This window comes from Oncorhynchus nerka, linkage group LG20 (assembly GCF_034236695.1).
Source record: "Oncorhynchus nerka isolate Pitt River linkage group LG20, Oner_Uvic_2.0, whole genome shotgun sequence".
In the NCBI taxonomy this organism is placed as follows: domain Eukaryota; kingdom Metazoa; phylum Chordata; class Actinopteri; order Salmoniformes; family Salmonidae; genus Oncorhynchus; species Oncorhynchus nerka.
Window position 1 is genome coordinate 53827757 of NC_088415.1, and position 21693 is coordinate 53849449.

At 46.0% G+C, this 21693-nt stretch overlaps 1 protein-coding gene across 1 annotated transcript; it reads right to left on the bottom strand.

Moving 5' to 3' along the window:
- Positions 1–1756: 1756 nt before the first annotated feature.
- On the bottom strand, positions 1757–18487 carry LOC115102769 (GTP-binding protein REM 2-like). The gene is made up of 5 exons (XM_029623047.2): positions 18196–18487; positions 16275–16590; positions 15549–15622; positions 5236–5413; positions 1757–2433 (listed from the first exon to the last, which is right to left on the bottom strand). The coding sequence occupies exons 1-5, from the start codon at positions 18205–18207 to the stop codon at positions 2108–2110; spliced, it is 906 nt and encodes a 301-aa protein (XP_029478907.1). The 5' UTR covers positions 18208–18487; the 3' UTR covers positions 1757–2107.
- Positions 18488–21693: the final 3206 nt, after the last annotated feature.

Sequence of the window (21693 nt, forward strand, 5' to 3'; positions counted from 1 at the left end):
GCTTAATGCTATGCTAGCTATCAATACTCTTACACAAATGCTTGTGTAGCTATGGTTGAAAAGCATATTTTGAAAATCTGAGATGACAGTGTTGTTAACAAAAGGCTAAGCTTGTGAGACAATATATTTATTTAATTTCATTTGCGATTTTCATGAATAGAAAAAGTTGCGTTATGCTAATGCATTATAGTTGAAATATTTTTGTCGATTTCTCAGCCAAGCAGGATATTATTTTTGGAAAAAAGGAACATTTGCTATCTAACTGGAGGTCTCCTGAGTGGAAAGCATCTGAAGTTCTTCAAAGGTAAATTATTTAATTGGGTTGCTTTTCTTATTTTTGTGAAAATGTTGCCTGCTGCCAGCACAGCCTAGCATAGCATTATGCTATGCTAAACTTACACAAATGCTTGTCTAGCGTTGGCTGTAACGCATATTTTGAAAATCTGAGATGACAGTGTTGTTAACAAAAGGCTAAGCTTGTGTTTGAATATATTTATTTCATTTCATTTGCGATTTTCATGAATAGGAAACGTTGCGTTATGGTAATGTCCTTGAGGCTATGATTACGCTCCCGGATACGGGATTGCTCGTCGCTAGAGGTTAAGACACTATTATCTTGGTGTTTCCTTTATTTTGGTAGTTATCCGTATATGCAAATGTCCTATATGTATGTAGTGTGTGTATACAATTTCAGCAGGTAAAAAAAAACACACAAAAAGCAATCTAACATGAAACAGCCACAGGTAGTTGAGTCTCTCTTGTCATCTCCTCAACCCTCATCTTCGTCGATCTTCCTGTAGCAACCCAACGTGCTCTGACTCAGCCAGTAGTTAGTTGAGTGGGTTCTGCCAGTCTGTGTCTACACATAGGGACCAGAGTTTTCCCTGATTAGGTTTTCAAGTCATGTGAACAGGAAAAACTCTGGGCCCTAGTTACAACTATTGCTTCTTTTCATTTAGAGCTATTTACTTATCGCTAGGCTCTGCAGTAGCTGCATATATATAGGTAGGGCCTGGAGTTTTTCCGGGTGAGGAAAAACTCCAGGCCCTATTATAGGATCATAACTGAGTGCAGGGATGTTTACCATGGAGTCAGTGGAAAGTTGAATAGGTGGCCAGATTTTATATAACCGCAAGACCTGAGTCTACATTTACTTTCAGAATAGCTACTGTAATATGACCCGCTCCAACCAAGTTCTCGTCTCTGTGGGGTCGCGGTAGAAAAAGAAAATACATCCCAAATCTATACCTGATTTAAAGGGATTATGCAGCAAACATGAAAATCGACATGAAAACCCACAGTATAAAAAGTGCACGGCTTTTATAAAGGGCCTTGCATTGGCGATCGCAGGGGAGGGGGGTTGTATACCGTAGCTACCGGCCAATAAGGGAATACAAGCCATTATAATAATAATAATAATAATAATAATAATAATAATGAGCCTACAGGGGCAAGTCCTCTCTCTGCAACTCTATTCACAGTGTAACAGCATGCTTTTAAAACAGGGACTATATAAGGGTCTCTATTCAATCCGTATCGCATATTGACGCGTATTCACGGTCAACGCTGCATATGTCGGCTTAATTGGAAACGACCAATACATTTTCTAGCACACAATCTGGAACGTTCCGGCGATCCAGATTGAATACAGCCCTAGGTCTACGTTAGATCTCTATCAGTCTCTACGTAATTAGACAGTGCGTGCCTCGTGTGTGTGTGTGTGTGTGTGTGTGTGTGTGTGTGTGTGTGTGTGTGTATTTGACACTCATTATTTTCCATCTTGCACAATCATTTTCCAATCCCCTTTTTCTTACTTGATTCTTTCTCCAATGTGACTGTTTTTTCCCCCCCTCTACATTGCATAATGAGTCGACTAGTATTCATCTCATCCTGCTATTCTAATGACTTCACCTCTCGCTCTCGCACTCTCGTTCCCTAAGGTACAGCTTCATTTCTAACGGCCCCTCCCTCTCCATTGCTACACTTCTCACCATCCCCCGTCCCACTTTTTCCCTCCATAACTCATCTCCCATCCTCTGTTTTCCTCTGATTTTTTCCCCCTCCCCTTTTCACACACCTCACCTCCTCTCTCGGTCTGTCTGATGTGTCACATTGCACTGAGATCATGGCAGGAGCGCGATTTCTGTCGGAGGATCTTGCTGCCCCGGTGTCTGCTCATCTCCCTGTACTGACCCCTGTCCCGGTCTCCTCGGCCGTAGGACCGCGGCACCAGGCCAGCCAGGAAGCGCTTGGCCTTACTGGTCAGGCTCTCCCTGCGCCCCGCCCCAGGGTCCCCCTCCGTCCAGCCCGGCCCCACGCAGTCACCCCTGGCAGCCCTCACCGCTCCCTCCAGCAGCTCGGTGGTGCCGTGGTCCAGGGAGGCAGACAGCTCCAGATACTGGCATTCATACATCATGGCACTGGAGTGGGCCTCTGGAACAGGGAGAGATAGAGGGGTGGGGATGTAGAGAATAGAGATACCATGATAAGCCATGTTTAGTGGAAAGGATCAAATCTGATCAGATCAGCTGGGCTTATCCTACTATCTACTACATATAACGGATTGACTGGCGCCTCAACCTGATAAGAGTGAAATGAAAATAACATTGAATTGAATGGAGCTGAGCTGAGGCAGGGATGAGCCACAATGAGGTGAGAGCAACATGAGAACATAGTGTGGCGGTGGCTGTGGCTGGCTCTGGCTGACGTGGAGATGTGAGGGTTGGCCACTGTTCTCTATGACTCAGCAGGGCTTCTGTGTCCCTCACAGCACTCCAACAGCAGACTCCGAGAGCAGGGATGCGACAAGGTAAGGTGAGCGAGAGAGGGGGAGAGAGGTGCAGGGAGGAGCGGAGAGAGAGGGAAAGATTGTCCCTGCACTCAAAGAAGGAGGGAAAGAATACAGACAGCACACAGTCGCTGTACGATGAAAACGTCGCAACTCAATTTTTTTTTTTTGCCAATTTTCTTTACATTTATTGACTTGAGGATCAATAACATGTATTTAAAATAGCTTCCGAGGTTTCATAATGGTTAGTTAATGGAAGAAAAAAAATATGGTAATTTTATTACATTTCCTGAAAATGTTCTGTTTTGGAGGCGAGGTTGTCATCAGTCAGCGACGACATGCAAAGAGCAGCTCGGGCAGATATCAAAGCAACAACATTGTGTAAACAAAGACGGTACAGCTTCACCCTCGCTGAGAAGATGAACGAAAAACATAATGTATACTGTGAGAGGAGAGAGAAAGAAATGTCACTTTAATTCCATCAATACATTTTAAGACCTCAAGCACAATATGAATGTTGAGTTGTCCACCAGCCAGGCAAGTTCACTTCCTTACTCGGGCTTAAATATCAGTCAGGGAATCAGGACTCAGAATGCAGAGGTAAGAGATGTAGCATTTGCATCTCAATGACCACATCATTATTGCAGTTCTCTCAGATGGGGAACATGCTGAGCACATGGGTAAGGAGCAGTATCCTAAGAACAACCCTCCTCTCTCCTTTCCCCCCCTCTCGATCTCGCTGACTGCATGCCGAACCCATGACTGAGCATGAGTTCATGCACAACACAGACACACACACCCTTCCATGTCTTATGGTGGGCTAGACAACCTATTCTAAAATAAAAAGACTTCACCCAAAACAATAGGTCTCACACCCACACACAACCATCCCCACTCAATCACTTTTATTCACATACTCCTGCACCAGCCCTTGTAGCATGGCCATCCCAGGCATCTCTCCTCTCGGTTCATCCCCCTTATCACAGCTTTCCACACGGCCCAAGCAGTGTCACCCACACCACACAGAGAGTAGGGAGAGGTGCGAGAAAGTGGTTGGCAGCTGGTACTTTTAAGTGCGAGTCTGTGTGCGTGCCCGTGTGTGCTGGCAGAGGTACACATGAAAAGCGCGCGCACACACACACGTTAAGATAGTGATAGCCCTGTGCGCTAGAGAGATCATCCAAATAAAGTGGGGGAAGCCTCCAAAAAAAACAACACAGAACGGGAGGCGAGGCACACAGCTGAAGTAACCCTGCAGGGGATGAGATAGGAGGGAGAGCTACGTGTCCGTAAACACGTATACTTAAGCAATAAGGCCCGAGGGGGGTGTGCGATAGGGCCAATAAACCACGGCTAAGGACTGTTCCGACGCACAATGCCACGCCTGGACACAGCCCTTAGCCGTGGCATATTGGCCATAGGGGTCTTATTGCGGTTATAAATACTGGTTACCAACGTAATTAGAGCAGTAAAAATAAACATGTTTTGTCATACCCGTTGTATACGGTCCGATATACCATGGCTGTGGGCCAATCAGCATTCGGGCTTGAACCACCCAGTTTATAAAAGTAGTTAGAGGTCACTGCTTTAATTGTGAACAGGTATGATGGGATAATAATAGAAGGAAAACAACAACTGGGGGTTGGTGTCCTATTTTCTGTTGCTTACTGTAGGCTATGTGACTGAGTTTTGCATTGTAATTACGGACGAGGTTACAGAGATATAGACATAGGCATTTCCACTAGACTAGATTCATGTGGTTCCAGAATCAGCTTTGTGCATCATGTCAGAATGGAACAATGGTCCACCTTTAAAAAAAGGTAGCCAACATAATTCCCTGGCCCTAGAGAATGTGTGCTTTTCAATCCACTGGAAGCCATTTCGCAGTGTATCACCGCGCCAAACTGCTGCTTATGGTTTCATTCGGTAACAATTACATGGGTCCATTTTTCTCCCATAAGGAGGTGGCAATGGGAAACATTTCTCTTCCCATATTGCTCCTCACAGCAGCCAGGAATTGATTTTTGGTGATCACAGATACTGTCTCTCTGGCTCTCAAATGGAAATACAGTTATAGGTGACAAATGGCATAACACAGAGGCACAGATTAGATGGGCCATGACGAAAGACAGACGGAGGACAAGGGTAGAAAGCAGACACCAATATTCAAAGGAAAGGGAGGGAGCCATACTGTGCTGAATGTTATGAGGCTCTGCCGGTTTAAACATGAAAATGGTTGGTTCATTGCATCGACTAAGTATGTACTGCATTCATTTTTATGCAATACTGCATTATCTCTATGCACTGTACGCGATCACATGGGAATGGTGGTTCAAGGTGGAAAGGAGAGACCAGTAGATTGATAGGAGGTACATTATAAAACACTCTGGAGCGCTCAAGTGATAATGGAGTGTGTTTTTACAGTATAACGAGGGCGTTCTCCCTACCCTCTGTGCTGATCTCCCGAGAGCGGACGAGGTCACTCTTGTTGCCCACGAGGATGATGGGAGTGTGGGGCAGCGACTCCCTGAGGATGAGGCGGAGCTGGGCGGTGCGGTGGAAACTTCTCCTGTCTGTCACAGAGAACACCAGGACAACCACCTCACACTGCAGCGTGGACAGGTCCTACAAACACCAAAACACAGAGAGAGAGAGAGACATTAAATGACAATGATACACACTTCGTCGCTGTCGGATGTGCATTTTTGTATTTACGTACTCTGCTGAGTGGACTGACAGGGGCTTTGTCCCAAATCCAAAACAACACATGGTACCCTTGTGAACTGGCTTCTGACCCTTTTCTCTGGGCTTCCATTAATGTCTCCCTCCCTCTAGTCGTGGCCTTTATAGTACGCTTTGGCTCTGAAGGACAGGCCTCTCAGATTCATTCAGGCACACAGGAGAAGAGCTGCCCCTCCCCCTCTCCTAACCCACCATAGCCAGCCTGTGTCTGTTCTGTCTGTGTGCCCTACATCCACACGACCCTGAAGATGAATTTCAGCCCTCAGGAGAGAGTCTCCGCCTATAAAATGCACAGCTCCCACAAGCCAAAGAGGATTGCACCCCCACAGCAGGAAATCCATGGTCTCCGGAACCCACTCCATCTCTCTCTGGAGGAGAGGGGAGCTAGCGGCACGGAAGTGAGCCTGGCCACCTGTCACCTTCTGGGCTGGGCGCGGGGGGGGGGGCGAGGAGGGGGAGCAGAACTACCAGGCTTTGTGGAGAGAGACACACACACACACACACTAATCTTTGTTAGCAGCGAAGAGAAACACGGCCACGTCGCAGATCGATTGGCGGCGTCATGACGGAGAGCTCTCCAGGGTAACTGTGACAACGTAAAAGGGCTTTCCATCAGAGGGATGCTTGCTAACTCAACACTGCGTTTGTCCTCCTTTAGTCAGTCAGCTCCTCTCTGTTCCATTTCACTGCTGTGGCCCCAGCCATCTGTCAGGGCATGCAGCCTTCCACTCACACACACACACACACACACACACACACACACTACCCTCTCACATGCACACACCCATAAACATTAGGCGAGCTTGTGAGAGTCAGTTAGCGTACGTCACCATATATGATTCAACTCCTGAGTAAAAGCCATCAACAGCAACCTGACATGTATAATATAATCCCTTTATAATGCCTCCCAGACAGTGTCATCACCTGTATTCTCCTCTGGTGTCCTGTGTTAAAACTCTGTAGCACTATAAATCTATTTGCCTTAAAGCCACTTCTTTACGAGAAACCAGATGAGTTAGAGCTCAAAGTAAAGCAGCTGACAGTGTGAACTCAGTTCAGAAATGTCACCTCAAAACATCTAAAAACACACAATCACACCCCCACCCTTTCCTGGAACACAAACAGGGACTAAAAGAGAAACTGCCCCTGAAAACAAACTTCTCCATTTGAAAATGGTCTATGTGGCATGGATGAGTCAGAAACATTTATTGTAGTGTAAAATTTTTACTACAAAGTGTATATAGGATAGTTTTGGTCATGAAGTCAAGTCTCGAGACCAAACTAGCCAGTTCTAGCATATTGTGTTGCTGGACAGCTGCGCTGACTCAAGACCGGGCATTGATATCGTTTCCACGGTAACATGTCTTTACAAATCAAAGTGTGTTGGTCCCGTACACAGTTTAGCAGGTGTTAAAGTGGTGCAGTGAAATGCTTATGTTACGAGCGAACAACGCAGTCAAATGTAACACAATTCAAATGTAAAGAAAATTACAAAGAAAAAAGGCAAGAAATGAAGAATGGCAGGAACGAATCCAATTAACAGACCCAAAAAGCAGCAGTATCAAGATGCAATCTATACATATGTACACAAGATAAACTAACAAATGGTATGTACGGCAGTAGTTATATTAGGAGAGAGCTATGTCAAGAATCCAGTATATAAATAAACTCTGAAAAAAAAAATCCTCTCACTGTCAACTGCGTTTATTTTCAGCAAACTTGACATGCGGAAATATTTGTATGAACATAACAAGATTCAACAACTGAGACAAACTGAACAAGTTCCACAGACATGTGACTAACAGAAATTGAATAACGTGTCCCTGAACAAAGGGGGAGGGGGGGGAGGGAGTAAAAATCTAAAGTAACAGTCTGGCCACCAGCTGCAATAAGTACTGCAGTGCATCTCCTCCTCATCGACTGCACCATATTTCCCCAGTTCTTGCTGTGAGATTTTATCCCACTCCTCCACCAAGGCACCTGCAAGTTCCAACATTTCTGGGGTGGAATGGCCCTAGCCCTCACCCTTCGATCCAACAGGTCCCAGACGTTCTCAATGGGATTGAGATCCAGGCTCTTCGCTGGCCATGGCAGAACACTGACATTCCTGTCTTGAAGGAAATCACGCACAGAACGAGCAATATGGCTGGTGGCATTGTCAGGCTGGAGGGTCATGTCAGGATGAGCCTGCAGGAAGGGTACCACATGAGGGAGGAGGATGTCTTCCCTGTAACACACAGCGTTGCGATTGCCTGTAATGACAAGCTCAGTTTGATGATGCTGTGACACACCGCCCCAGACCATGATGCACCCCCCATCTCCAAATCGATCCCACTCCAGAGTACAGGCCTCGGTGTAACGCTCATTCCTTCGACGATAAACGCGAATCCGACCATCACCCCTGGTGAGACAAAACCGCGACTCGTCAGTGAAGAGCACTTTTTGCTCTTCACTGGTCCAACGACGGTGTGTTTGTGCCCATAGGCGACGTTGTTGCCGGTGATGTCTGAGGAGGACCTGCCCCTCTCAGCCTATTGCAGACAGTCTGAGCACCGATGGAGGGATTGTGCTTTCCTGGTGTAACTCGGGCAGTTGTTGCCATCCTGTACAGATCCTGTGCAGGTGTTCTTACACGTGGTCTGCCACTTTGAGGACAATCAGCTGTCCGTCCTGTCTCCCTGTAGCGCTATCTTAGGCGTCTCACAGTACGGACATTGCAATTTATTGCCCTGGCCACATCTGCAGTCCTCATGCCTTCTAGCAGCAGGCCTAAGGCACGTTCACGCAGATGAGCAGGTACTCTGGGCATATTTCTTTTGGTGTTTTTCAGAGTCAGTAGAAAGGCCTCTTCAGTGTCCTACGTTTTCATAACTGTGACCTCAATTGCCTACCGTCTGTAAGCTGTTATTGTCTTAACGACTGTTTCACAGGTGCATGTTCATTAATTGTTTACGGTTCATTGAACAAGCATTAAACCCTTTACAATGAAGATCTGTGAAGTTATTTGGATTTTTACGAATGATCTTTGAAAGACAGGGTCCTGAAAAATGGACGTTTCTTTTTTTGCCGAGTTTACATATGCTGCGTGTATAAACAGTGTAACAAAAATACAATGTACAGTGGTAGAAATATTAGAATAAGCCATGGTCGGGGATACAATATTTAAATACGCAGTGAGAAACGGGAAGCGACCAGTGGTTCAATGTCTCTATAGCATGGGACAGCAGCATTGGCTGTGTGTGTGTGTGTGTGTGCATCTGTGTGTGTTCATGAGTATGAGGTGTGTGTGAAAGCTTGTGTGTGCATTTTTTGTGAGTGAGTGTGCATCACTTGGTAGACGGCTAGTGATGGCTGTTCAACAGTCTGATAATAGAAGCTGTTTTTTAGTCTCTCCGTCTTGGCTTTGATGCATCTGTACGGTCTCGGTCTGTCAGATGGTAGCCGAGTGAACAGTCCGTGGCTCGGGTGATGGATTTCGTTGATGATCTTAATGACCTTTTTGAAACCGGGTGCTGTCGTAGATGTCCTGCGGGGAAGGCAGCGTGGGCCCGGTGAGGCGTTGGGCTGTCTGCGCCACCCTCTGGAGAGCCATGCGGTTGAGGGTGGGAGCGGTTGCCATAGCAGGCGGTGATGCAGCCCAACAGAATGCTCTCATTGGTGCGTCTGCAGAGGGTCTTAGGGGACATGACCAACTGATTTAGTCGCCTGAGGTTGTAGAGGTGCTGTTGCACCTTCTTCACCACAATGTCAGTGTGGCAAGACCATTTCAGGTCCTCAATGATGTGCACGCTTAGGAACTTGAAGCTTTTAACCCTGCAGCGATCATCAAGCTATGCTAGCTAGCTGCCGTCAGCTTGGCTAAACACCAAGTCAGCGCAGGCCTTAGCCTACACATAGAACTGAATTAGGGCCGCAGGTAGATGAGCGGTTAAGAGCATTGGGCCAGTAACCGAAGGCTTCAATCCCTGAGCCGACTAGGTCAAAATACTGCCGATGTGCCCTTGAGTAAGGCACTTAATCCTAATTGCTCCTGTAAAATCGCTCAGGATAAGAGCGTCCGCGAAATGATTAAAATGTAGCTGACCATCTTGAGATGGCGAGATAGTAAGGAGGGGAAAGGTCCTCAACTTCAAAACTTTGTTCTCTCCATAACAAAGCCATCTTGGATTACCTTAGCTCACTGTACTCACGACTGTCCTTGTTTGTTGTGATTTAAATGGCAACGACACACCCAAGAAACACCCACATCAAACAACACCCGTAAGACAACTCGTTTGGCTTCAGCAGTGACACTGGATAGAATGACTAGATTCTTCTCAAGCTCCCGCCTATTCCTCTCTTTGGATTGGTTGACACATCTAATTATTTGAATACTTTCTTGAATATTTGAGGGGGGTGTTGACATCAACCGCCTGCATTCAACGGAGAGTGAGATGCTATGCTAGCCTTATGAATATGAATAGACCTTCTCGAATTTCAACAGGGGCAACTCTCAAAGTGTTTTTTTCCTCAAGGTTGCCGGGATGACATGTGCATCACACTTATGTCAATACCCTCGTAACAACCTCAGCATTACGAAAACTCTATTAGATCAAATAAGCCTGACGTAAGCCGCTCATTGCCGCCCATACAAAAAACTCCTCACTCGCTTAATAATTCATGATCTGCTCAACATGATTTTTGGCGGAGTAAACCCGCTCGCGTCGCCTCCTCCTCCTCCTCCTCCTCCTCCTCTCTGGCTTCAGTTATGGCTCGCGTCGCCTCCTCCTCCTCCTCCTCCTCCTCCTCCTCCTCCTCCTCTCTGGCTTCAGTTATGGCCGCTAGCATTTGTTAATGACCAAGCTTGGAAACGAGGCCAAATTAGAAAGTTCAGTCGTTCTTTAAACAAGAGGAAAACAATTATCAGTCCAGGGTCCAGATCGTCAGAATAAAATAGGTCAAGAGAAAGATGAATGGAGCGGGAGAGAGAGAGGAGCGGAGATAGATTGGCCCAGAGACCTTCCTCTGGTTGAGGAGTCAAAATCTGATCATTGGATGTAACTCTTTAGTGGAGCTGAGTGCTGGGTTGGTTTCTTGGGGCTGCAGAGGCACCACACCCCTCCGGGCTGACATTATAGAGGCTAGCTCCGGCCGTACACACACACACACACACACACACGTAGAATAGACACACAACAACAGATACTGACCGCACTATACAGACACACAAGACTGCTCTGCATACACAAATATACAATGCCACAAACTGACCGCGTTACACAACACCGCAGAACTGCCACCTCCCTTCACAAATACACAACGATATAGACTGATCTTTCACTACACAAATACGCACAACAAGAGACTGCTAAATATACACAACGATGCAGACTGACTTCTCTACACAAACAAATGCAGAATGACCAGCCACAACAACCAGTCTACACACAAAGAGCAACAGAATGACCGGTCAACATAACTACACAACAGTGCAGTCTAAAAAATATACACATCACTGTAAAGACAAATATCTCCACACAAATACCTGTACACTGACCTCCCAGTCAACTATAAGTGCTGCGATTGTGAAGTGGAAACGTCTAGGAGCAACAACGTCTCAGCCGTGAAGAGGTAGGCCACACAAGCTCACAGAATGGGATGGGACCACCGAGTGCTGAACCGTATACACATTTTATGTCCTTGGTTGCAACACTCACTACCGAGCTCCAAACTGCCTCTGGAAGCAACGTCAGCACAATAAATGTTTGTCAGGAGCTTCATGAAATGGGTTTCCATGGCCAAGCAGCCGCACACAAGTCTAAGATCACCATGCACAATGCCAAGCATCGGCTGGAGTGGTGTAAAGCTCGCCACCATTGGACTCTGGAGCAGGGGAAATGAGTTCTCTGGAGGGATGAATCACGCTTCACCATCTGGTTTTGGAGGATGCCAGTAGAAGTGATACCTGACCCAATGCATAATGCCAACTGTAAAGTTTGGTGGAAGAGGAATAATGGTCTGGGGATGTTTTTCATGGTTCGGGCTAGGCCCCTTAGTTCCAATGAAGGGAAATCTTAACACTACAGCATACAACGACATTGTTGACGATTCTGTGCTTCCAACTTCCTTTCCTGTTTCAGCATGACAATGCCCCCGTGCACAAAGCTAGGTCCAAACAGAAATGGTTTGTCGAGATCTGTGTGGAAGAACTTGACTGGCCTGCACAGAGCTCTCAACCCCATCAAAACACCTTTGGGATGAATTGGAACGCCGACTGCGAGCCAGGCCTAATCGTCCCAACGTCAGCGCCCGACCTCACTAATGCTCGTGGCTGATGCTCGTGCAAGCAAGTCCCCGCAGCAACAATTCAACATCTAGTGGAAAATCTTCCCAGAAGAGTGGAGGCTGTTATAGCATTAAAGAGGGGGGGGGGGACCAACCCCATATTAATGCCCATGATTTTGGAATGAAATGTTCGACTTGCAGGTGTCCACATACTTTTGGTAATGTAGCGTATATACTGCTTACTACAACTGACCTCAGACTCCATCCAGGATTTTCTAGTATAACTATTTAATAACTATTAAATAATTATGGACATCTCCAGCAGACAGACAGTGTATTTTGAGAGGCTGACTTGTGTAGTAATTAATGGCTCCACGCTGATATCCATTCACTCACAGCTGGCTCAGACCTCCAGCATGGAGAAATCCTGGTGGTGAATACAGGTGAAACTAGCCTGTTATTAGAGAGAGGAAGTACTAGAGAGTCAACCCACAGCCATCAAAACACCTTGGCTCCTCCCATTGACCTTGATAGATGCTGATTGGCTGTGGTGTACACAGAGAACGACCCATGGTACAGTAAATGTAACATGTACAGAGGAAATCCTCGGCCTGTCAGGTCACAGCCAAGCAGGCACTGGCTATTTTAGGAAGCTGGATGACTTATTTAAGCTATTCTCTGCCTGACGTCAAGAGCACTCCAAGTCCCATGGCTAGCTGAAGAGAAACTCGGAGAGCCGCTGTGTGTGTGTGTGTGTATACTCAGTGAAATCTTCTATGGTGATGTGGCTGGACGGCTGTGAGGGCTGCCTAGTGTGAGACTCGGTTGCTTTGACATGGAAGCTTCAAATTGAGTAGCAGCTGGTGTGAATCAGCTGGGAATCAAGGAACCATACACAGCAGTTATCTGTTTGTTGATTCTTTTTTTAATCTGATAAAAACACCCAACTATAATTAGCGGGGTTATGAAGAGGTACTGTACATGAAGCTAGAATAAAACCAGTGTTTTCCCCCGGGGAGCAAGAAGCTTTGTAGCCCAATGCTTCTACATGATTTGACCCATGAGGGGGGCAGGATTTGTTCAGTCCACTGGTCACCATGGTAACCCAGGGAGGGTGGGGCACCCATGGAATAGGGGACTAGCTAGGGACTCAGGAGCTAGTCAAAATCCTCCGGGGTCATTGCACACACATACACACTGCTCTACTCTGCTGCTCCTGTCAGTGTCAAGGGTCATTTGATTTGATGGGCAGCGTGTCGTGGCGCAAGCATAAGCAGTGAAAGGAGGGTGTGTGTGTGTGTGTGTGTGTGTGTTGGGGGAGAGGGAGCTGGTCCAGTCCCCTCTCGCTCTCGGCCGCTGCTGGGCTGGAGCGGCTCCAAATCCCGCCGGCCTGCTTATGTTGCCATGGCTTAATACCAGCGCTTGCATTAGCACGCAGAGAATAACAAATGTAATTGACTTTCAGGGAGAGTTAACTTGAACAAAAAAAAAAGGGGGTCAGTTCTGAGTATGACAGGGAGAACACGAAAGAGAGGAGAGGGGGAGATGGATTTTGAGATGATGACACAGCTGTAGGAAAGAAAGGAGAAAGGAGGTACCGGAGAAAGGGAGATCAGACAGTTAAAGAAGTGAAAGATAGAGAAAGGCCTTTAAAATGGAGTTCCCCTGAGCTAGGTTTAAATAATTCAGACTCGGTAAACCAAGGAGGACTCCTGAGGGGTATCCTACAATGCAAGCTAGATCTATTGAGGGTTTTTGTAAAAGGTAGCCAGCTTCAGTTAGCTTCACATTCCAGCGAAGGCTTCATCCATATTACGATGGTGGATATCGCTCATCCACCGATCGCTTGTAGCTGCGTGTGCATGTCGCATGTGGCTAGTTGAACGCCAAACTCTTCATTGAGACAATGCTGAACCTTCAATCCATGGGCGAGTCAGTGACACATTTGAATTTGTGCCAAAATCGAAATGAAAGAAAAACGATCTTGCATATTCAGCAGGCTAGTGTGTGAAACAAACTTTAAGGGCTTTCTTTATTTTATTACTTATTGGTAGACCCCTTTCCTGCAGTCAATGACCAAAAGCGCCATCTAGTGGCCTCATGGGTGGAATGTTATGAATATTTTTCATAATTGCATAGTTAATCAAATCTAGTGTTTCTATGTCAAACAGTTTTGTTACAACGTGTCGTATTGAGATGCAAACTCAAAATTTAATATTTCAACTCTAGATCTGACATGGTACAGGTTTCTTATTTTAAAGCCCATAACCATGTGAGTGAGGTGTATACTTTCGTTTCAAAGTAGATTTCATAAGACTACCAAGAATCACTCTGTGTGACCCTGATTTAGCCCACTGCAGTAAAAGGTTAATGCCGTCTTGTGTGTTTATCAATGCACCTTTACCTCCCTTTCTTCCCATCGACACAATAATTGTATTAAGTCATACAAACGTTTTACTGTGCGCGACGTTTCAAATGCATTCGGTCTTTACTAAATGTGTAATGTGACTGTTTTTATAGTGTTGTTAAAATACCTACGTAAAAAGTGTTTGATGAATAAAATATGTAATCGCTCATCTTCCTCAAAGGAAGGGGAAGATGGCGCAATCTTTGCGAGGGAATCGGATTTTATTGGCGCTCAACTCGCGACTCAGACAACTTCATTCAGGATTAATGGAGTCGGCCCTGAGCTAGACCTGCTCTCCCGAGTTGACGAAAGTAACATCGCTAACTCCTCAAACCATAGGGCTCTGGACTTCTGGTAGAGAGACAGAATCGGTGCTCGATTCAAACCGTATCACAGAAGTTCAGTGCTATAGCTCAATTGAAATTTAAAAGGCAACGTTCCCACGGTTCGACTCAATCCAAAATGACCTTTAAAATTCCAATCGTGCTACAGTGCTGAACTTCCACGATACGGATTGAATTGAGCCCTAGGTCACGTGGCTGTACACATAGCACTGCACTGACTGCACCATCATCACAGAAGGCCATCACATGGTTAATATTAAACTATTACAGTGTACTTTGTCATAATGAAATCCTCAGTGACACACACACACACACACACACCACACAACAGATGAGCCTCAGAGCAGCTGTGCTCCTCTAGCCTCATTATAATTCACTGAATACGACAAAACATCTCATTAAAAGCGCATTCAAATTCTGCCTATAGAGAGGATGGTACACATTCATGCTGTTTGTAATATGTAATGAAGAGAAGAACTGGCATGACCGCCCTACAAATATCTGCAGCAAATGAAAGCAATTAAACATTTTGTAAGTTACCATTTCTATTTTCTTTTCAATAAAAAGGGATAATATAAAAACCGGTCTGCCACTGCCTCGAGGTGGCCACACACACATAGGGTTGAACAATCCTTTAAACATTCAACAAATTCCCCGGTTTCCCCAAAATTCCGGCTGGTTGATTTCCAGAATGAGGAGGGAATCAATTGGAAATCCGGTACCCTCCAACCAGCATTTCTGGAAGCCCGAGGATTTTTATTTAAAAGTTCCCGGAATTCTGCAACCCTACGCACACTTCCTGACATTTTAGAGATCCTATTCATTTATTTATTTTTCAAACACATTTCCATTTCAAATGCAGCAGCGTGAACAGGAATACTGGCAGAGGGAATTGCATTCAGAGAGAACGAGACAGACCAAGACAAGAGAGTATATATAGAGAGGTGGCACAACACATTACACACGAATAGAATGTCAGTGTCGTGTGCCATAAATAGCTCACCTGTTTCCAGTTGTCATAAATGGTGACCGAACTCTGCTCATCGTCAACTGACACCGTGCGCTCGTAGCATTCTCCTGGAAACAGACGTGCTTGTCACAAACACACACGTCAACATAGTGACACTCAAAACACAAGCTCATACATGCTTTGAGGTGAATACACAGTACAGGGAAGTCATTCAGCCCATTTGGACTGGTCCAGTTAACCTGGGCCCATACCTGGTATTATTACACAATGACAGCCTGAGGAGTTGTCCCAGATCTGGGACAAGGTTATTGTAGGATACACAAGGGTGCCCCACATAAAACATTGAGGTTTACACTTGAAAACAAGTCGACTCTCCAAGCAGCCTATGATCTACATCCTGTGTGGACTGCCTCTTCATGACATGTGTGTGGCAGCCCCTCCTACAGAGCAGTGTGCCCATCACTTTCCTGGGGCATTGATTGATTGAGTATTTGGCCCACGACTGGTGTTATTATTACCCTGGCCTTCAAGACGGCACAATGACACTGGCGAATGGCGGTTGGTCTCGTTATCGCTCAGCCTTGAGTGCACTCAGTAAGTAAATGGGGAAAGTAACTTTCAATATCACGACTCAGATTGGTGTTGCTCTTTTGTGGCAGCTGATATTAGGTCATTGACATAAAGTAGACACCATGTGCACACTGCACGCCCATTCCAACGCGCAAGCATGCACAACACACACACACAGAATAACTTTACCACAGGCTGTTTCAGAGTCCACAGACAGTGAGCTGTCTGACAGTCCAGCCAGGGCCAGAGAGAGTGCCGATTTTCCAACCCCATTCTGCCCAAGTAGTACGATCCTTATAGCACTCCCATGACACCCCTCCGACGCCTGACTAAATGATTCATCCCGGCAAAGGGCGTCACTGATTGGCAGCGTGGCCGGCTCGTCAATCCCTGGTATCCAGTCATGGTCCTCTGATACGGCCTCCTCCCGCCTCAGCTGGTGCTTGATTGGTAGAGGTGTGCTTCCTCTTCTCAGAGGGGGAGCGGCGGTGAGAAACATACTGTACTGAGAGAGACGAGAATGGTAGTGAGTACACAGCCCAATGGACATGACCCTCGTGAGAATGGAGCTGAGAGCATGTTAACACAGGAGAGGAAGTGTTACACAAAGAGTTGATACAGCAGGCCTTCTACTACAGAGACAAGGATGGGAAGAGAGAGGAAGAGCGAGCGAGCGAGCGTGTGTGTGTGTGAGAGAGGGAGAGGCAGGGAGCGAGATGAAGCAAGAGACCGAGAGAGATCCACAGAGAGAGAGAGAGTTAATATACTATGTAAAAAGGGGTGGTACTGTACGGCAGGACTTCCCAAACTCCAGACCCTATGACTTCACTGCTGATCCAAACAACCCACCTTTAATGATTTGAATCAGCTGTGTAGTGCTAGGAAACCCTGCTGCACAGCTTAGTGACTGATGGGACTCTCGGATGCATTAGCAGAAAGTAGGTCAAAACATGAATGTCCATGACCCCTCCTCCCTCCCATCCTTGCATGTAACACACAGTAAACTGTGCATCCTGTGTGGGCTCTATGTACGTAAACAGTAAACACCTAAGCCTACGTAAACCTTGGTGTGTGCATATGCAACACACACACACACACCACTGTCCTCTGATTTCAACAACACTAAGGGCCGCTTAGGATAACACTGCCAACAGTCCGCCTTAAACAAAAGCATTGCTGCGAGCGTTCTGTGTGTATGGAGCACAAGGTCAGTCAGATGACCTCCATCAATATTAATACAGCAATTAGTCTAGGTGGAGCCCTCACGCTGTGAGCCAGCAACCAGCAGGTGTGCCTGTGGCTGAGCTAGAAGCTCCACTCCTCTCAGTGACACACAGGGAGGGAGGGAGGGAGGGAGGGAGGGAGGGAGGAGGACTGCTGGACTCAGCCACATAACCAATTAGACTAATTGAGAGGGTCTAATTAATTAATCATGGTCAAGGAGAGGGGGGGGGGCATGTCATCAGTTAATCTCACCCCGACTGACAGGTGATAACTAGGTTAAACAGTAAAACACAGAAACCGAGGCAATAACATATTACAGTACAGTAAAGGCAATGCGGTGTTGCTATATTTCTATATTAATATCATCACTGTAAAACGTCAATTAGCCTACTCTTGCTTCTAGGCTACTATGGTGTTTCCCTTAAAGTGCAATACATTAGGCCCACTATTATTATTTCACCCACCGGTGTTCACATTTCAATTGCAGTGTTGGAATTCCACATTTAGAGTAATTATACTGCAGCATAATAATAATAACACTAATTAAGATTCATTTATTCTAAAAGAGAGAAGAGAAAAAAAAGACTCAATTGATTTAGGTCCTACATACTGTACATTTCACAACTGAGTGTCCGCATCTTTTGAAGGCGACAGACGAGGGGGATAGAGTGAGTTGTGAACATAAAAGTGTCCGCGTGCTTCTAGAATGCTAGCCTACTTATTGCGAGGCTCTTTTCTAGAGTCGTTCCACTAAAGAGAATGTGTAGCCTAAACCGCAATTGTGTGTAATAATTCAATATAGCCTACTGAACTTAAAGAACACGTTTGGCACACGTCAACAGCGAGGTGATGCTAGAAAAAAGAAAAAAAAGGTATGTCACCTTACCTGGTCAGTCATCGTGTTCAATTCTTCCTCTATTTTTCAGAAAGAAAGTGTTTACCTGCGACCACCGCTATCTATGTCAAGTCATTTGCGATCGCACCTAACTAGTGCGTCTCGACAATCACAACGGGGAAGTATAGATGCGGGCGAACAAAAGAAGCGCATCTAATGTCAATTAACATTGCGAAACCATTTTCCGGTGCAATTAATTCCTCCGGAAGCCACTTGGTCTCGATGTGTAGATTTTAATTTAAGAACAATGCAACGCATGTGTCTAGGTGGCCTGCCCTACACCTGCTTCTGGGAGTGTTATGAATAAGCGGCTTTTCTCGTGCACCAAAAAAAAAAAACTTTAGCACGCCCCCTCCTTATCCCCTCCTCTTGTCCCACGCCCAAGAATGCGCTCCAGTGTGTACCTGAGTTGCTCTCTCTCCTCTTTCTCTATTTTACTATAATAAATATGCATCAGGGCCGCGTCCTTGACTAAAGTCTTGGCTGTCACTGCCAGCATTACTCATGCATAAAAAAGCAAGCACAATCTGACCGCTCTCCCAGAACAATCTGCCTGCCGTTGATTGCTCGAGCCGCTAGAGAGAAGCAAAGTACAATTTTCTGAAGAATGTTTGTGACGGAAATGGAATAGGGTTTTCGTGCTCCAAGCAACATCTGAATGTAGTGAATTGCTCTGATATGGTGACTGTGAAATCATATGAACCTATTGGTTCTCATCCGTTGGATGTTAGAAGCTGCATCAATTTACGACCATAGTATTTATGACTGTGTCATTCAGAGGCTTAACTAAAATGGCCTGTACGTGACCTTATAACCTTATAGTGGTTTGTACTCCCATGACTCACCCTGTATCTGTGATGATCCTGTATCTGGCTGGTTATTAGACCGGGTTGTCTATGCACCAGAAGACTGTATTAGCCCACTAAGTTAAAGCCTGCAAGCATTTTCTCTGGGAGCTAACACAGGTCTGTATATAGGTCTCGGGTGAGGTTTTGTTACTTATCACATGAACAACATTTCACTGAACCACCTCCAACACACTCACTACACCCCGGGGATAATGAACAAGATCCCTAGTCACTTCTTGTGGTTGATTGTTACATACTCACGTTGCTGATAAAGCAATTTCCTGTGTCTGTCTATCTCTCTGTCTGGGCCCCAACCTCAGTGGCAGTTAGGTAACATGTACTGGTTAGAGGAAGACTGATGCGGACTGAATGAGGACTGAATGGGGACTGGGAGACGAGCTAGCACTCCTCAATGGGCCTGTGGAGCTGAGCTTTAATCTGCAGACTTTAATTAAGTCTCATCAAGCCATCAGATTGAGAGCCGTGTGTGTGAGAGATTCACAGTGCAGACGGATCACTGAGATAACTGCACTCATCACAAAATTCTGCCTGCTCCATATTAATGGGCTGCAAAGATGATCAATAGCGTACAGCATGTTTCCAGCTGAAATAGGTTAGAGGGGTCAAGTGACAAATTGGGCAGATTTGAGACTAAACTGAAATGACTGCAATTTTCTATGTTCATCCCAGCTAGCCAATCTATTTTTCTCACGGTGAGTTTGTTGGATGGTGGTCACAATTCAGATTGGTGATTGAACATTAAAGAAGTGGATGGATGCAGATGTTTTACTTTTAAAACAGAGATGCTAGTTCAGGTCCCAAGAAACAAAGAGATCTGCTGTTGCATCTGACAATTCATCTCGATGGTTGTACAGACGTCTCAAATAAAACTGTGAAGGACCTTGGCGTTACTCTGGACCTTGATCTCTGTTTTGACTAAATGATCAAGAATATTTCAAGGGCAGCTTTTTGCCATCTTCGTAACATTGCAAAAATCAGAAACTCTGTCCAAAAATGATGCAGAAAAGTGAATCCATGCTTTTGTCGCTTCTAGATTAGACTACTGCAATGCTCTACTCTCTTGCTACCCGGATAAAGCACTAAATAAACTTCATTTAGTGCAAAACATGGCTGCTAGAATCTCGACTAGAACCAACCAATTTGATCATATTACCCCAGTGCTAGCCTTTCTTACAACAGTTTCCTGTTAAGGATATGGCTGATTTCAAGGTTTTACTGTTAACCTACAAAGCATTAAATGGAGTTGCTCCTTCCGATCTCTCTGATTTGGTCCTGCAAGTACATACCTACACGTACGCTACGCTCACAAGAAGTAGGTCTGCTTATTGTCCCTAGAATTTCTAAGCAAACAGCTGGAGGCAGGGCTTTCTCCTATAGAGCGCAATTTTTGGGGAATGGTCTGCCTATCCATGTGAGAGACACAGACTCGGTTTCGACATGTAAGTCTTTACTGAAGACTCATCTCTTCAATATGTACTATGATTGAGTATAGTCTGTCCCGGGGGTAGGAAGGTGAACGACAAGGCGCTGGAGCGGCGAACCACCATTGCTGTCTCTGCCTGGCCGGCCTCCCTCTCTCCACTGGGATTCTCTGCATCTGACCCTATTACGGGGGCTGAGCCACTGGCTTACTAGTGCTCTTCCATGCCGTCCCTAGGAGGGGTGCGTCACTTGAGTGGGTTGAGTCACAGATGTGATCTCCCTGTCTGGTTTTGTACCCCCTCTGGCTGGTGCTGTGGATCAGATATTTGTGGACTATACTCAGCCTTGTCTCAGGGTAGTAAGTTGGTGGTCAGGTAATTTCCCTCTAGTGGTGGCGGGGCTGTGCTTTGGCAAAGTGAGTGGGGTTATATCCTGCCTGGTTGGCCCTGTCTGGGAGTATCGTCGGAGGGGGCCACAGTGCCCCCCCCCGTCTCAGCCTCAGCTTACAGTATCTATGCTGTAATAGTCTCTGTGTCGGCGGGCTAGGGTCAGTCTGTTATATCTGGTGTAATTCTCCTTATCTGGTGTCCTGTGTGAATTTAAGTATGCTCCCTCTAATTCTCTCCCTCTCTCCCTCCCCTCCTGGAGGACCTGAGCCCTAGGACCATGCATCAGGACTACCTGGCCTGATGACTCCTGGTCGTGCTGCTGCTCCAATTTCAACTGTTCTGCCTGCGGCAATGGAAACCTGACCTGTTCAATGGACGTGCTACCTTGTCCCTGACCTGCTGTTTTCGACTCTTCCTCTCTCTCTCCCTCTCTACCGCACCTGCTGTCTCGACCTCTGAATGCTCGGCTATGAAAAGCCAACTGACATTTACTCCTGAGGTACTGACCTGTTGCACCGTCTACAACCACTTTGAGTATTATTTGACTTTGCTGGTCATCTATCAACATTTGAACATCTTGAAGAACAATCTGGCCTTAATGGCCATATACTCTTATAATCTCCACCTGGCACAGCCAGAAGAGGACTGGCCACCCATCAGAGCCTGGTTTCTCTCTAGCTGCCAACCTAGGTTCCTGCCTTTCTTGGGAGTTTTTCCCAGCCACCGTGCTTCTACATTTGTATTACTTGCTGTTTGGGGTTTTAGGCTGTGTTTCTGTATAAGCACTTTGTGACATCTGCTGATGTAAA

Bases quoted from the DNA above. Each gene is read 5' to 3' on its own strand.
- LOC115102769 (XM_029623047.2), bottom strand. The intron at 15,623-16,274 runs GTAAAGTTATTC...GTCTGTTTCCAG, and splicing joins GGACTCTGAAACAGCCTGTG to GAGAATGCTACGAGCGCACG. The intron at 2,434-5,235 runs GTAGGGAGAACG...TCCCTGTTCCAG, and splicing joins TCGGGAGATCAGCACAGAGG to AGGCCCACTCCAGTGCCATG.